The sequence below is a fragment of the Bacillus rossius genome, chromosome 5 (assembly GCF_032445375.1).
Source record: "Bacillus rossius redtenbacheri isolate Brsri chromosome 5, Brsri_v3, whole genome shotgun sequence".
Lineage (NCBI taxonomy): Eukaryota > Metazoa > Arthropoda > Insecta > Phasmatodea > Bacillidae > Bacillus > Bacillus rossius.
Genome location: NC_086333.1, coordinates 15,562,381 through 15,579,409, shown reverse-complemented (window position 1 = coordinate 15,579,409; position 17,029 = coordinate 15,562,381). Strand labels below are relative to the sequence as shown.

The window sequence follows — 17,029 nt, the reverse complement described above, 5'->3', positions numbered from 1 at the left end:
GGTCTCAAGAATAGCTAATTGACACGACTTATGCACCAGAAGAAACCAACTAGGTGATCCTTACACCGCCGACGTCAGTAACAAACTGAGCGTCCTGCTGTCTAGGACTCGCTTATATACATGCACCGTATGGAATAATACGCTAGTCAAATCAAGAACCATTTACAATAATACTAGAGTCAAATCTACAAATTAAAAAAAGAGGATCATTTGATCCAAAAAAAAATTCCATCTCTTCAATATACGCCAGGCTCCAAGAGCTACAATTCACGTCATCAGATCCATCTACATTTTGCTCCTATGCTTTAATTGACCATTAGCTGCAAGTGCTCCAAAAGCTCCAACAGCTCCAACACGTAATGTACGCAATGTACGCACAATACATACAATTTACATGCAATAAATGTAATGATCACACAGTACACACAGGAAACGGAACGTAAACACAGTACACACAGGAAACGGAACGTACACACAGTACACACAGGAAACGGAACGTACACACAGTACACACAGGAAACTGAACGTATACACACAGTACACACAGGAAACGGAACGTACACACACACACAGTACACACAGGAAACGAAACGTACACACAGTACACACAGGAAACGGAACGTACACACAGTACACACAGGAAACGAAACGTACACACAGTACACACAGGAAACGAAACGTATACACACAGTACACACAGAAAACGGAACGTACACACAGTACACACAGGAAACAGAACGTACACACACAGGAAACGGAACGTACACACAGTACACACAGGAAACGAAACGTACACACAGTACACACAGGAAACGGAACGTATACACATACATTAGCGGAAACACACAGGCTTAGTTGGAAATCAGAATACAGCTACGATGGAGAAGGTGCAGATCCCGTTGGCAACGACGACGTCATCATTGGAGGAGATTTCAACAAATGTGATACCACCATCATCCGAAGTTTCATCGTCAGCAATGGATTCTTCCACTAATGAAAAGCGTACATTGCGTCAGTGCAAATACTGTGACGCATCATTTACTATTACCTCAAATGCTCGCAGACATGAAAGAAGCAGTTGTTCTAATAATGTTAAAAGAATACAATTTCATTGCAATAAGTGCAAAAAACTAATTTCACGTCTTGATAGCTTACATCTTCATTATAAAAAATGCTCCGAGAAGTATAATGAACATGGTTATTGTTTTGACTCGTGTGTTGTACCAGCAAATGAGAATATATAAGTGGGACCCTGGTGATATGAACTTCAGTCCGTCTCTGGCTGCGGTGATGAACGGATCGGATAGACATTTAAAGTCATGTAAAAGGCTTAGTCCGTACAATAAGAAGACTGTTTGAATCGAGGAAGCCACAAGACTTTAGTAATTTGTCTGTGTTTTTTTGTACTTGTAGTAGTGTAGTATTTATGTAATAAAAGTATTTTTTAAAAGAACTTGCGGTGTTTTTATTATCTCAAACCTGTCACTTTTGTGGTATTTTTTTTAAAGTATTAAAGTTGTTTGGTATCGGTCAGGGATCGAACCAAGGACCTTATTCGATCTAATCAATCATTTCTTTAATGAGTTAATTATTTAATGAATTTTGGACCTTTTCCCGAATTTCTAGCAAAATAATTACGGATTTTCAAGATGGCGGCCAAATGACAAGATGGCGGGTGTCACAGTAATAAATGATTACTGCACTCTAGCGGATAAGAACTAAACTAACATGTCATCAGCGCACTCTAGCCGTCGATACAATGATGAAGGCTTCCAGCATCGAAGACAAGATGGCGGACATGACGTCATATCAGCTGACGATATATGAACCTTAGTATTGGTGACGGTAGATCGGTCTGTAGGTGGCTTCTGTGGAGGAAAGATCTGATGTTTTTTTTTTATTTTTTGCCCTCACCGGTTTCGAACCAAGGACAGGAATCGATATAATCAATCATTATATTTATTGTGAATTTATTTAATGAATTTTGAACTTTTTCCCGCATCTCTAGCATAAAAATTACGGATTTTCAAGATGGCGACCATAACGATAATTGCAACAGTTACATCTTAATACAAGATGGTGGTTCTGTCTCGAACAGGCGGTGCTATTATTACTTTAAATTAAAAAAAAATTACAAGTCCAAATATGCTAGTTATTATTATATATACCTTATTTAATTTTCAGTCTGGTAAATGTCTCGATGGCCGAGCGGTTAAAGGCGTATGTTTTCCAACCTAGAGATCAGAGCTGCGATGGTTCGATTCACAAAAAATTTCATAAAAAATTAAATTTAAAATGTCGATAAGGTTCATAATAGCTATGGTAGGTAATGGAACATCGACCTTATGTGATGAGACAGAGCGACGCTGGCGCTCTCTAGGAACAAACGACAGAAACAAAGTCGACGGTATCCAATATGGCGGCCTGCGGCGGAACAAAAAAAAATCAAGAGCTATGCTGGCTCTATCTAGTAACAAACAACAGAAACAAAATCGACGGTATCCAAGATGGCGGCCTCCAGTGGAACAGAAAAAAAATCAATATGGCGACAGAGACGAACATTTCATCATGAGTGGGGCGCTCGATTTAAAGACGGCGGATTCAATATGGCCGCCGAGGTTAAGGTCATGGTCACGGTACTACTTGTCCCGTTATGCTGTGTCCCGTTATGTTTTGTCCCGTTACGCTGTGTCCCGTTACGCTGATCCAAGATGGCGGGTCCAAAATGGCCGCCGGGGTCAAGGTTTAGGTCAAAGGTCAAGGTCACAACCATTCAAGATGGCCGCCGCGACGTCACAATCCAAGATGGCTGACCGAAAATCATCAATCCACCGCCTGCCGCCTGTTTCCGGAGCCCCTATCATATACTATTCACATACATAAACTGACTTATTTATTAATTCTGTCTATTTTAACCAACCTACAAGAGAAAAAAATTTTAAGTTGTATGTTGATAGCATGAACCTATTTTATAAATAATTTTAGTATTTAAAGTTATTTATGAAATGTTTTTGACATAATTTGTGGTAATAAAACCTAGAGTTCATTGAGTATTGAACAAATAATTTATATAAACATAAAATAATTGACACAATTTGTTTTGCCAGGGCGGACAGTACATCCTGAACCTGGTCGATTTTTATGCCGTAACATTTGTGGTGTTCGTGCTAGCCGCTTTTGAGATGATTGGCGTTCATTGGATATATGGTAAGTACTTGTATTTACTTTTTGGTTAACTGGTTAATATAAATATTCTGTAATATATTTTATTGGTCATTAAAATTTGATATGTGTGTTATATATATATAAATATATACATATATTTTAATTATTTCAATTTAGTTTATTCTGGTTATTTTAACAAATTTGAAATCTTTATTAAAAATAATTACTTTTTATTACATTGTGTCTTTGGTACAAACTGTTTGGCCACTTAAATGTCTAATGGAGTTTTAGGTATTTTAAAAACATAATATTTATGATTTAGGATAAATAGCAAAGTATCCCTACACAAATATTATATTGTAACGCACCCCCCTCGTGTTTTGTAAAAGTTATTTAATCTCCTTATCAAAATTAGGAAACCCTTTGAAATGGAAATCTGAATTACATGAAATTGCTGGAAACGAACTGGTCATAAAAGAATAACAGAGGTGGACGAGAGAGAGAGAGTGTGTACAAGTAATTCCATACAGCCCCTGAATGGCTTACAAGGAGCTGGAGGATCGTTTGGTTATGAGCTTAAATAAAAAGTCAAGATTTGGGTTGCTAAGATTCCTTTTGATTTATTAAATTAAATCATTCAAAATTCTTTTCTTTTAGTTTGCTGGTTGAATTGTAATAAACAACATTATTTCTTAAACAACAACAACAAAAGTTAAGTTGGCCCGGGCCCTACACAGAATTATACCAGATATACATTAAAGTTAAATCCTTCCTTAAAAACAATATAAAATACATTTATAAAGACAAAAACAAACTAAATTTAAATTGTCTCCCAGCTGGCACTTGTGGATTTTATTTGGGGCATGTTGCTGGCGGAAGGTGAGAAATTCTCTGCCCAGTTGATGACCGGCTAATGGGGCTGCACACTGGAGGCTTGGCCTACACTTCTGGAGCAGTCAGGTTGGTGGAATCCTGGCGGTACTCTTGAACCCGCCTACAGACCAAACCAATCAAAGAAATTAGGCCTGATCAGTAGGCGATTAAGAAAGGGGCGGAATTCACCCTCGTGAAGCGGTGGAATCAAAAAGGGGCAGTGGTGAACACTTACCGAAGCGGGGAGAACTCAGCAGTCTCGGTACCGGGTTGGTGCCCGTCGTGCGAAGACGCGGTCGTTCGCGGAAGCCATGTTCTTGGAGCTTAATAAAATACAAAAGAATTTACAAAATTTTTCTAACTGTTCTGGGCAGACCACCGAAGATAAATGTAAGACTAAAGTAATAAGGCCAGGGTGCCTTTAATGAAGGTAATTACATTTCGCAGGCGGATGACGGAATTCGGCGAAATGCGTGTGAGGTGCGTATCAGCGAAGAAACCCGCCCGTCTGCTCTGCTGAAGAGCTGCCCAGAGAAGTCTTCCTCGATCAAGAGGACTTCCTAATTAAAAGCGGGGGCTCTGCTCTTTGGGTCCAGGTGGAGGGGGACTCTTCGATCTCTCGAAACCTCAAGCGCATGGTCGACTCCTGCGAGTTGCCTCGCAAAAGGGGGTGGACAGTGCAGCGCTCTGGCGGCGGTCCGGGGGAAGGACATATGGCTAGTTGGTGTAGCTCTCGTTAGATGGGGCGAGCTGTCACTTCTGGCACGCCCAGAAGTTTTTTTATTTGAAAGAATTTCCGCTTGGGTGATGGAAATTTGCGGCGAACGAACGCCGCTACGTGTCTGCTCTGGCTTGAAGACTGCTGATGGCCATACTTCCACGAAGTCCATTGGGAGCGACGCCAGTGCTCGCCACAGCTTTTCTAGTCAAGAAATCGTGTAGGGTTTTGAGACGCCGGACCTGACTGGAGCCGGGAATTATAGGAGATGGCTGCTTAGCGCAGCTTCGGCGAGCTTGAGAGCTGAAGGTTTGAAGGGGGGAGGGGTGGAGAGGAAAGAACACGCTTCAAAATAATTGACCCGGCCGTACACTGGGTTGAAAAAGGCCGTAGGCCAATAAATTTAAGTTTAATTTTTTTTAAATAAACACTCAATTATTATAAAATTAAAAAAGTGCCTATAATGCACTGATTGGCACAATATAAAATGTTATAACACAAGTAGTATATAATAGGGCATACTGGCACTGGCGCTGGCGCGTGGAGTCAGAGCCGGTGTCCGCCATCTTGGATTGTGACGTCACGGCGACAATCTTGGATGAGCGTAACGGGACACAGCGTAACGGGACAAGTTTGACCTTGACCTTTGACCCTCAAAATTCGCCAAAATTGGGCAAAAATTGCCCAAAATTCGTCAAAATTTACATTTCTGTGGAAAAAAATTCCACCAAAAATTTTCAAAAAATTCCACAAATTAAAAATTTCTCTTTTCGAGGGAAAAATTCCAATTTCGAGGGAAAATTTCCCGTTTTTAGTCCTTAAAAATCCCAGCGGCTAGAAATGTCCATATGTAGGCTTAAGCATCCATGTCTACAGCCTACGATAAGCCTCTGACGTCATAATGGATTATGAAGTCACCGTTGCAATTTTCGTTACGGCCGCCATCTTTAACTTTTTTATTTATTATCCGATTTTAATGAAATCTTTTTTAAAAAATATAAAAAAATTAAATAATAAAATTTTAACAAAATAATTATAAAAAATATACTTTTACGACACGGAGTTCGGAGTCCTTGGTTCGAACCCGACGAATGCAAAAAAAAATTAAAAATGGCGACAGGCTCCTTCCTCAATTGTGGTTGCAGGCAGACTGACTCCCACCACTTTTTTCAAAGCATATATATCGTCACCCAGTATGACGTCACGTCCACCATCTTGAAATTTGGACGCCATCTTGAAAATCTTTATTTATTATCCGAATTTAATGAAAAAAATTCCAAAATTCATCAAAAAATTAACGTATTTGAATTCTGTTTGATTATATCGATGTACCTCCTTGGTTCGATTCCCGGCGAGAGTAAACGGTCGATCCTTCCTCCATGAAAGCTACCTAGACTGATCTAACACCAACAATACCAAGGTATATATCGGCAACTGGTATGACATCATGTCCGCCATCTTGTCTTCATCCGCTGGAGACCACCGTCTTGTTTTCGTCTGCTAGAGTGTGCCGATACCATGTAGTATAATTATCTGGTCACCATACTTTTGTCCTCAACTGTTGACATTGAACATTGACCTTGACCTTGAACTTTGACCTTGACCTTGAACTTTAACCTTGACCTTGAAATTTGACCTTGACCTTGAAATTTGACCTTGACCTTGAAATTTGACCTTGACCTTGAAATTTGACCTTGACCTTGAAATTTGACCTTGACCTTGAAATTTGACCTTGACCTTGAAATTTGACCTTGACCTTGACCTTGAAATTAGACATTATCCTTGAAATTTGACTTTGTCCTTGTCGACCATCATGGATCCGACATTTTATGTTCAGTACATGCTACCAGGAGCTACCACCTGCTGGAGTACGTCATATTGTGTGTGTACTTGTATTATAGAGTACATTACCATCTGGATAATTTTATTCTAACCCGCTACAGTGCAGTAATCATTTATTATGGAGGTGCCCTCCGCCATCTTGAAATTCGGCCGCCATCTTGAAATCATGTAATAATGTAGCTAGAAAAGCGGGAAAAAATCCAAAATTCTTTAAATAAATCATTTATTAATTTACATATTGATTCGATCGATTCCCGTCCTCGGTTCGATCCCTGGCCGATACAAAACAACTTTAATTAAAAAAATACTAAAAAAGTGTTAGGTTTGAGAAAATAAAAACACCACAAGTTCTTTTAAAAAAATTTTATTAAATAAATTCAATACACTACTACAAGTACAAAAAACACTGACAAATTACCAAAGCCTTTTGGATTCCTCGATTCAAACAGTCTTCTTATTGTACGGACTAAGCTTTTTACATGACTTTAAATGTCTATCCGATCCGTTCATCACCGCAGCCAGAGACGGACTGAAGTTCATAGCACCTATATATAGTCTCATTAGCCCATACAACACATGAGTCAAATCAATAATCATGTTCATTATACTTCTCGGAGCATTTTTTATAATGACGATGTAAGCTGTCGAGACGTGAAATTAGTTTATTACATTTTATGCACTGAAATTGTATTCTTTGAACATTATAAGAACAACCGCTTATTTCATGTCTGCGAGCATTTGAGGTGATAGTAAATGATGCACCACAGTATTTGCACTGATGCGAAGTACGCTCTTCATTAATTGAAGTATTCAATGCTGATGAAACTTCAGCTGATGGTGGAACAGCACATATCGAAGTCTCCTCCAGTGTAGTCAGAGACGTTGCCAACGGGATCTGCTCCAACATCGTCGGCGCCGACGTCATGGTTCCCGTAGTCGATGGTACATCCTCCATCGAGTACGACGTTAAAGTCGGTAAAGATGCCATCGAAGTCTCAAGAACAAGCAATTACACGTCTTATGCACCAGAAGAAACAAACTAGGTGATCCGTACACCGTCGACGGCAGTAACAAACTGAGCGTCCTGCTGTCTAGGACTCGTTTATATACATTAACCGGTTTTAATAATACGCTAGTCAAATCAAGAACATTTTACTAAAATACTAGAGTCAAAACAACATTAAAAAAATAGAAGCACCATCAAAAAAAAAGTAAGCACACTTGGAAGCACCTTCAAAAAAGGAAAAACAATAGGAAGCACCGACTACGAAAAGGCAGCACATTTGGAAGCACCGACAACGAAAAGACAGCACATTTGGCAGCACCGACAACGAAAAGGCAGCACATTTGGAAGCACCGACTACTTAAAGGCAGCACATATGGAAGCACCGACTACGAAAAGGCAGCACATTTGGCAGCACCGACAACGAAAAGGCAGCACATTTGGAAGCACCGACAACGCAAAGGCAGCACATTTGGAAGCACCGACTACGAAAAGGCAGCACATTTGGAAGCACCGCCTACGAAAAGGCAGCACATTTGAAAGCACCGACTACGAAAAGGCAGCACATTTGGAAACACCGACAACGAAAAGACAGCACACTTGGAAGCACCTTCAAAAAAGGAAAAACAATAGGAAGCACCGACTACGAAAAGGCAGCACATTTGGAAGCACCGACAACGAAAAGACAGCACATTTGGCAGCACCGACAACGAAAAGGCAGCACATTTGGAAGCACCGACTACTTAAAGGCAGCACATATGGAAGCACCGACTACGAAAAGGCAGCACATTTGGCAGCACCGACAACGAAAAGGCAGCACATTTGGAAGCACCGACTACGAAAAGGCAGCACATTTGGAAGCACCGACAACGAAAAGGCAGCACATTTGGAAGCACCGACAACGAAAAGGCAGCACATTTGGAAGCACCGACAACGAAAAGGCAGCACATTTGGAAGCACCATCATCGAAAAGACAGCACATTTGGAAGCTCCATCAACTAAAAAAAGCCAACAAGGAAGCACAAGTTACGAGATCTAAGTCTTAGTTAGAAATCAGAATACAAGAAATAAAAACATTAAATTCTTATAATTTAAATTATTTATTTTATTGCTTTATATTATACAAATGCAAGTAAAACAAGCCATTATTGTATGTAGCCAGCATTCCTCAGTTCCTTGAGTATGAAGGATATTTCTTTGATGCACGAATAGTTTCCTGCACAAAGCGAACCATGTAGAAGTCTTAGCCGGTCAACCAATATGTTTGGATCTTTCCATGATGTGTAATCAATCTCTTCTACCACCATCTTCCTTGCACCTTTATAAATATTATGATCTCTGGTGTCTTCCGTTTTACCACTAACCTCAGGGTAACTTTCATGTTTGAGACGGTGATCATCACAAGCTTGATCAGATTTATTTAATATATCACGTCGTTTCCACCGTTTCGGTCTCAGGACACCGCCACATTCTTCGATCTTGGCAGCTTTAGGTGCTTCATCATAGTCTATGTCTTTGTCAACAGCCTCAGAGTCACTGTAACAATCACCGTAGAAGGAATCGTCTTCACCCAATTTACCGTAATAATTCGATGTTGATGATGTTGAAGTGTCTTCATCGTCTTCATGCTTCCTTTTTAGGAGTCCATAATTTTTACAAAGTAGGAAAGATCTACTTGAATTCGGCTGGAATATATTCTCACTTTTCACGTTAAGGATTCTTCCATTGTCTTCATTCTTCCGTAAATCATCAACCTCCTTAAATTTAAGTTCTTTGTCGAGATCGGAAGAGCCAAGAAAATTATTGTCGTAATGCAGATCACTCTTCCTTAGGATGATAGATTCATCGTTGTCCTCTAGCTTGTACGCAGGCTTGGCGCTACAAGTTCTGCCATGTCTTTTTAGGCTCTCTCTCCGCGTAAACGACTTGCTACATCGAACACAACTTATCATATTGCGCAGTGGATTTTTAACACAGTCATTCTTCTCGTGTTGTCTTTTATTCTTTCTCAAGATAAAATCTTTACTGCAAAACTTACACCTATGTTCTTTCGATACAGCGTCAGATCCCAAATCAGAATTCATATTAGTTACTGAGACTAATGCCAGATACCAATTGAGTGTTTTAAATTAGATCCAATACTTAAATAGAAATTTTTTCATATTTCATCATCTCCTGCAAAAGTACTTTATGCATGTAGTTCTGCTTTTCAACAACAGATGTCGCCACATGTTGCTTGCAGGTAAATAATATTTAGTTATTTTATGCGGGATGCGGGATGCTCACTAACGATCGCAAAAGAAGGATGGCTTCGCTAGACTCCAAGGAAAAGGAAGTTCGTCTTGCATGTTGGTGCTCCACAGATGTCTCATGGCATAATATTAATTTGACTGAGTAATGATATGTGTTAATTCCACCTTATAAAAATATTGCAAGTTTTGATTTAGTAGCAGAAATTATCGAATTAAATGTAACTCCAAATAAAATGACATGTCTCATTAGACAAAAAAAATCCATGCAGAGAGCGGTTTCTCAGAATAGTCAGAAACATTTGAAGAAACCACAGGAATGATTGCAAGAACACGGGAAAACCCATCAAAATACTGACAAGAATAATGAGGAGCACACAGAGAAAACCATCAAAATATTGACAAGAATATTCAGGAGCACACGGAGAAAACCACCATAATATTGACAAGAATAATCGGAAGCACACGGAGAAAACCGCCACAAGTTTTCTTTGTTATCATAAAATTACAGAAAAAAATTAAAAATAAAAAAACACAACAAATTCAAAAACTGATTATGCTAGCTTGTGAACTTCTCATTGTTGAGCAAAGATAGAGTTCTAGTCCAAGCCAGAATCAGTTTTTGAATTTGTTGTGTTTTTTTATTTTTAATTTTTTTCTGTAATTTTATGATAACAAAGAAAACTTGTGGCGGTTTTCTCCGTGTGCTTCCGATTATTCTTGTCAATATTATGGTGGTATTCTCCGTGTGCTCCTGAATATTCTTGTCAATATTTTGATGGTTTTCTCTGTGTGCTCCTCATTATTCTTGTCAGTATTTTGATGGGTTTTCCCATGTTCTTGCAATCATTCCTGTGGTTTCTTCAAGTGTTTCTGACTATTCTGAGAAACCGCTCTCTGCATGGATTTTTTTTGTCTAATGAGACATGTCATTTTATTTGGAGTTACATTTAATTCGATAATTTCTGCTACTAAATCAAAACTTGCAATATTTTTATAAGGTGGAATTAACACATATCATTACTCAGTCAAATTAATATTATGCCATGAGACATCTGTGGAGCACCAACATGCAAGACGAACTTCCTTTTCCTTGGAGTCTAGCGAAGCCATCCTTCTTTTGCGATCGTTAGTGAGCATCCCGCATCCCGCATAAAATAACTAAATATTATTTACCTGCAAGCAACATGTGGCGACATCTGTTGTTGAAAAGCAGAACTACATGCATAAAGTACTTTTGCAGGAGATGATGAAATATGAAAAAATTTCTATTTAAGTATTGGATCTAATTTAAAACACTCAATTGGTATCTGGCATTAGTCTCAGTAACTAATATGAATTCTGATTTGGGATCTGACGCTGTATCGAAAGAACATAGGTGTAAGTTTTGCAGTAAAGATTTTATCTTGAGAAAGAATAAAAGACAACACGAGAAGAATGACTGTGTTAAAAATCCACTGCGCAATATGATAAGTTGTGTTCGATGTAGCAAGTCGTTTACGCGGAGAGAGAGCCTAAAAAGACATGGCAGAACTTGTAGCGCCAAGCCTGCGTACAAGCTAGAGGACAACGATGAATCTATCATCCTAAGGAAGAGTGATCTGCATTACGACAATAATTTTCTTGGCTCTTCCGATCTCGACAAAGAACTTAAATTTAAGGAGGTTGATGATTTACGGAAGAATGAAGACAATGGAAGAATCCTTAACGTGAAAAGTGAGAATATATTCCAGCCGAATTCAAGTAGATCTTTCCTACTTTGTAAAAATTATGGACTCCTAAAAAGGAAGCATGAAGACGATGAAGACACTTCAACATCATCAACATCGAATTATTACGGTAAATTGGGTGAAGACGATTCCTTCTACGGTGATTGTTACAGTGACTCTGAGGCTGTTGACAAAGACATAGACTATGATGAAGCACCTAAAGCTGCCAAGATCGAAGAATGTGGCGGTGTCCTGAGACCGAAACGGTGGAAACGACGTGATATATTAAATAAATCTGATCAAGCTTGTGATGATCACCGTCTCAAACATGAAAGTTACCCTGAGGTTAGTGGTAAAACGGAAGACACCAGAGATCATAATATTTATAAAGGTGCAAGGAAGATGGTGGTAGAAGAGATTGATTACACATCATGGAAAGATCCAAACATATTGGTTGACCGGCTAAGACTTCTACATGGTTCGCTTTGTGCAGGAAACTATTCGTGCATCAAAGAAATATCCTTCATACTCAAGGAACTGAGGAATGCTGGCTACATACAATAATGGCTTGTTTTACTTGCATTTGTATAATATAAAGCAATAAAATAAATAATTTAAATTATAAGAATTTAATGTTTTTATTTCTTGTATTCTGATTTCTAACTAAGACTTAGATCTCGTAACTTGTGCTTCCTTGTTGGCTTTTTTTAGTTGATGGAGCTTCCAAATGTGCTGTCTTTTCGATGATGGTGCTTCCAAATGTGCTGCCTTTTCGTTGTCGGTGCTTCCAAATGTGCTGCCTTTTCGTTGTCGGTGCTTCCAAATGTGCTGCCTTTTCGTTGTCGGTGCTTCCAAATGTGCTGCCTTTTCGTAGTCGGTGCTTCCAAATGTGCTGCCTTTTCGTTGTCGGTGCTGCCAAATGTGCTGCCTTTTCGTAGTCGGTGCTTCCATATGTGCTGCCTTTAAGTAGTCGGTGCTTCCAAATGTGCTGCCTTTTCGTTGTCGGTGCTGCCAAATGTGCTGTCTTTTCGTTGTCGGTGCTTCCAAATGTGCTGCCTTTTCGTAGTCGGTGCTTCCTATTGTTTTTCCTTTTTTGAAAGTGCTTCCAAGTGTGCTGTCTTTTCGTTGTCGGTGTTTCCAAATGTGCTGCCTTTTCGTAGTCGGTGCTTCCAAATGTGCTGCCTTTTCGTAGGCGGTGCTTCCAAATGTGCTGCCTTTTCGTAGTCGGTGCTTCCAAATGTGCTGCCTTTGCGTTGTCGGTGCTTCCAAATGTGCTGCCTTTTCGTTGTCGGTGCTGCCAAATGTGCTGCCTTTTCGTAGTCGGTGCTTCCATATGTGCTGCCTTTAAGTAGTCGGTGCTTCCAAATGTGCTGCCTTTTCGTTGTCGGTGCTGCCAAATGTGCTGTCTTTTCGTTGTCGGTGCTTCCAAATGTGCTGCCTTTTCGTAGTCGGTGCTTCCTATTGTTTTTCCTTTTTTGAAGGTGCTTCCAAGTGTGCTTACTTTTTTTTTGATGGTGCTTCTATTTTTTTAATGTTGTTTTGACTCTAGTATTTTAGTAAAATGTTCTTGATTTGACTAGCGTATTATTAAAACCGGTTAATGTATATAAACGAGTCCTAGACAGCAGGACGCTCAGTTTGTTACTGCCGTCGACGGTGTACGGATCACCTAGTTTGTTTCTTCTGGTGCATAAGACGTGTAATTGCTTGTTCTTGAGACTTCGATGGCATCTTTACCGACTTTAACGTCGTACTCGATGGAGGATGTACCATCGACTACGGGAACCATGACGTCGGCGCCGACGATGTTGGAGCAGATCCCGTTGGCAACGTCTCTGACTACACTGGAGGAGACTTCGATATGTGCTGTTCCACCATCAGCTGAAGTTTCATCAGCATTGAATACTTCAATTAATGAAGAGCGTACTTCGCATCAGTGCAAATACTGTGGTGCATCATTTACTATCACCTCAAATGCTCGCAGACATGAAAGAAGCGGTTGTTCTTATAATGTTCAAAGAATACAATTTCAGTGCATAAAATGTAATAAACTAATTTCACGTCTCGACAGCTTACATCGTCATTATAAAAAATGCTCCGAGAAGTATAATGAACATGGTTAATGATTTGACTCATGTGTTGTATCGGCTAATGAGACTATATATAGGTGCTATGAACTTCAGTCCGTCTCTGGCTGCGGTGATGAACGGATCGGATAGACATTTAAAGTCATGTAAAAAGCTTAGTCCGTACAATAATAAGACTGTTTGAATCGAGGAATCCAAAAGGCTTTGGTAATTTGTCAGTGTTTTTTTGTACTTGTAGTAGTGTATTGAAATTATTTTATAAAAAAAATTTTTTAAAAGAACTTGTGGTGTTTTTATTTTCTCAAACCTAACACTTTTTTAGTATTTTTTTAATTAAAGTTGTTTTGTATCGGCCAGGGATCGAACCGAGGACGGGAATCGATCGAATCAATATGTAAATTAATGAGTGATTTATTTAATGAATTTTGGATTTTTTCCCGCTTTTCTAGCTACATTATTACATGATTTCAAGATGGCGGCCGAATTTCAAGATGGCGGAGGGCACCTCCATAATAAATGATTACTGCACTGTAGCGGGTTAGAATAAAATTAATCCAGATGGAAATGTACTCTATAATACAAGTACACACACAATATGACGTACTCCAGCAGGTGGTAGCTCCTGGTAGCATGTACTGAACATAAAATGTCGGATCCATGATGGTCGACAAGGACAAAGTCAAATTTCAAGGATAATGTCTAATTTCAAGGTCAAGGTCTAATTTCAAGGTCAAGGTCAAATTTCAAGGTCAAGGTCAAATTTCAAGGTCAAGGTCAAATTTCAAGGTCAAGGTCAAATTTCAAGGTCAAGGTCAAATTTCAAGGTCAAGGTTAAAGTTCAAGGTCAAGGTCAAAGTTCAAGGTCAAGGTCAATGTTCAATGTCAACAGTTGAGGACAAAAGTATGGTGACCAGATAATTATACTACATGGTATCGGCACACTCTAGCAGACGAAAACAAGATGGTGGTCTCCAGCGGATGAAGACAAGATGGCGGACATGATGTCATACCAGTTGACGATATATACCTTGGTATTGTTGGTGTTAGATCAGTCTAGGTAGCTTTCATGGAGGAAGGATCGACCGTTTACTCTCGCCGGGAATCGAACCAAGGAGGTACATCGATATAATCAAACAGAATTCAAATACGTTAATTTTTTGATGAATTTTGGAATTTTTTTCATTAAATTCGGATAATAAATAAAGATTTTCAAGATGGCGTCCAAATTTCAAGATGGTGGACGTGACGTCATACTGGGTGACGATATATATGCTTTGAAAAAAGTGGTGGGAGTCAGTCTGCCTGCAACCACCATTGAGGAAGGAGCCTGTCGCCATTTTTAATTTTTTTTTGCATTCGTCGGGTTCGAACCGAGGACTCCGAACTCCGTGTCGTAAAAGTATATTTTTTATAATTATTTTGTTAAAATTTTATTATTTAATTTTTTTATAATTTTTAAAAAAAAATTCATTAAAATCGGATAATAAATAAAAAAGTTAAAGATGGCGGCCGTAACGATAATTGCAACGGTGACGTCATAATCCATGATGACGTCAGAGGCTTATCGTAGGCTGTAGACATGGATGCTTAAGCCTACATATGGACATTTCTAGCCGCTGGGATTTTTAAGGACTAAAAACGGGAAATTTTCCCTCGAAATGGGAATTTTTCCCTCGAAAAGAGAAATTTTTAATTTGTGGAATTTTTTGAAAATGTTTGGCGGAATTTTTTTCCACAGAAATGTAAATTTTGACGAATTTTGGGCAATTTTTGCCCAATTTTGGCGAATTTTGAGGGTCAAAGGTCAAGGTCAAACTTGTCCCGTTACGCTGTGTCCCGTTACGCTCATCCAAGATGGCCGCCGTGACGTCACAATCCAAGATGGCGGACACCGGCTCTGGCTCCACGCGCCAGCGCCAGTGCCAGTATGCCCTATTATATACTACTAACACAGTATCTCCGTCATCAGCGCGTTGATAAAAGTTGATTAATTATTTTTGTCTCCTAGCCATTCTTTTGTTGCTATAGTAATGTGTTTAATGCATTAAATGCATTTATCTAAAAGCATAATTTTCAGTCTCACTCAAATTTAACTAAATCACGATTTTAAATAATAAAACAGCCACAGCTGTTCCCATTAAGTCTATTGTCCGAGAGCCAATAGGTATTTTTTTTTTTTACATTTTTAAATTTCAGTTCTTCTTTATCCCCTTAGAGCAGGTAATTATGCATTTCACACTCAATGGGCGCAATGAATTTATATACATTTCATGACACAAATATATTTCAAATTTGTATTGCAGTTCAAACGCTGGTTCCGTGTCCCGGCGAGAGATGGCGAATCGAGGTCAAAGTAGTGGGTTATTGTGATACTCAATGACTAGAGCCAGAGGTCCATTGTCTTGGATTAAAGTGACTTTGACCTACGACCTACACCTTAATCTCTGACATTTAAATATAATACGTTAATGAAAATTCTATACCTCAACTGAAATTTGACACCCCGATATTACGTTTTCCTAAAACATTAGAAAAAAAATTTTTGAGAAGGTTTTTATAAAAACAAATGTAAAACAATTATAATATAGGTATCCCATAAGTAATAAACTCTTTAGTCAAGTCTATACATAAGGTATTAAATAAAAAACTCACAAGAGTAAAATAAAATTATTAAATATGAAGAAAATTAGTGAAGACTCGCTTCCAATGTAATTCAATTCGCAATATCGAGTAAAGTTCAGATATAAAAAAAATCAAACGAAAAAAATTATGGCAACTTCTTGCTAGAAGAGCTTTATTTATGTTGTATTGGCCAGTAATTAGGTTAAAAATAGCATAACTTCCAAGGGATAACAACGGTGTTTTTATTCACGAAATGGTTACTCTATAAACGAGCCGCATGGCTGAAAAAACAAAGGGAAATAAGCACATTAAGTTAAAACATTTTTAACGTAGGGAATCAAGATCGCAATTTTCTCCACCAAAGTTCGTGCCAGGATACATCGTAGGCTGAATCTCTTCAGCATAGAAGCCACCACGAATATGCTTTGGGTACAAATCTGCGAGGTAGTAGGTCCTAGGCTCCGATTCGTGAACGCTGGTTACACTGAAAATTTCGGGACTCTAATACGCAGTAATTTCTTGAAGATGCCTTTTCGCTTGGAGATATACACAATGTCTCCAATGTTAGCTTTATGCTTTCATGGATAATTCTTTTTCGTGTTAAGAAACATGGTTCTAAGCAGTCGATTGTCGTTTATGTCTTTGTGGTTCTTTTCGTAGTAGAATACACCATGGAGTAATATTCGCTTACTATTTTCGGAAGGATACCCAACCACTTGTCATTTCCATTAGCCCTGAACTGAACAACTTCAAGTTCTGTT

General features: G+C 38.9%; 1 protein-coding gene across 6 annotated transcripts in view; it reads left to right on the top strand.

The window, feature by feature from the left end:
• LOC134531609 (sodium-dependent nutrient amino acid transporter 1-like) overlaps nucleotides 1-17,029 on the top strand; it is a 357,424-nt gene that overhangs the window by 268,694 nt on the left and 71,701 nt on the right. For all 6 annotated transcript variants that reach the window (XM_063367357.1, XM_063367354.1, XM_063367356.1 and 3 more), the window contains one exon: nucleotides 3,108-3,207. In XM_063367357.1, coding sequence (XP_063223427.1) covers nucleotides 3,108-3,207 — 100 coding nt within the window. The remainder of the gene's footprint in view (nucleotides 1-3,107; nucleotides 3,208-17,029) is intronic.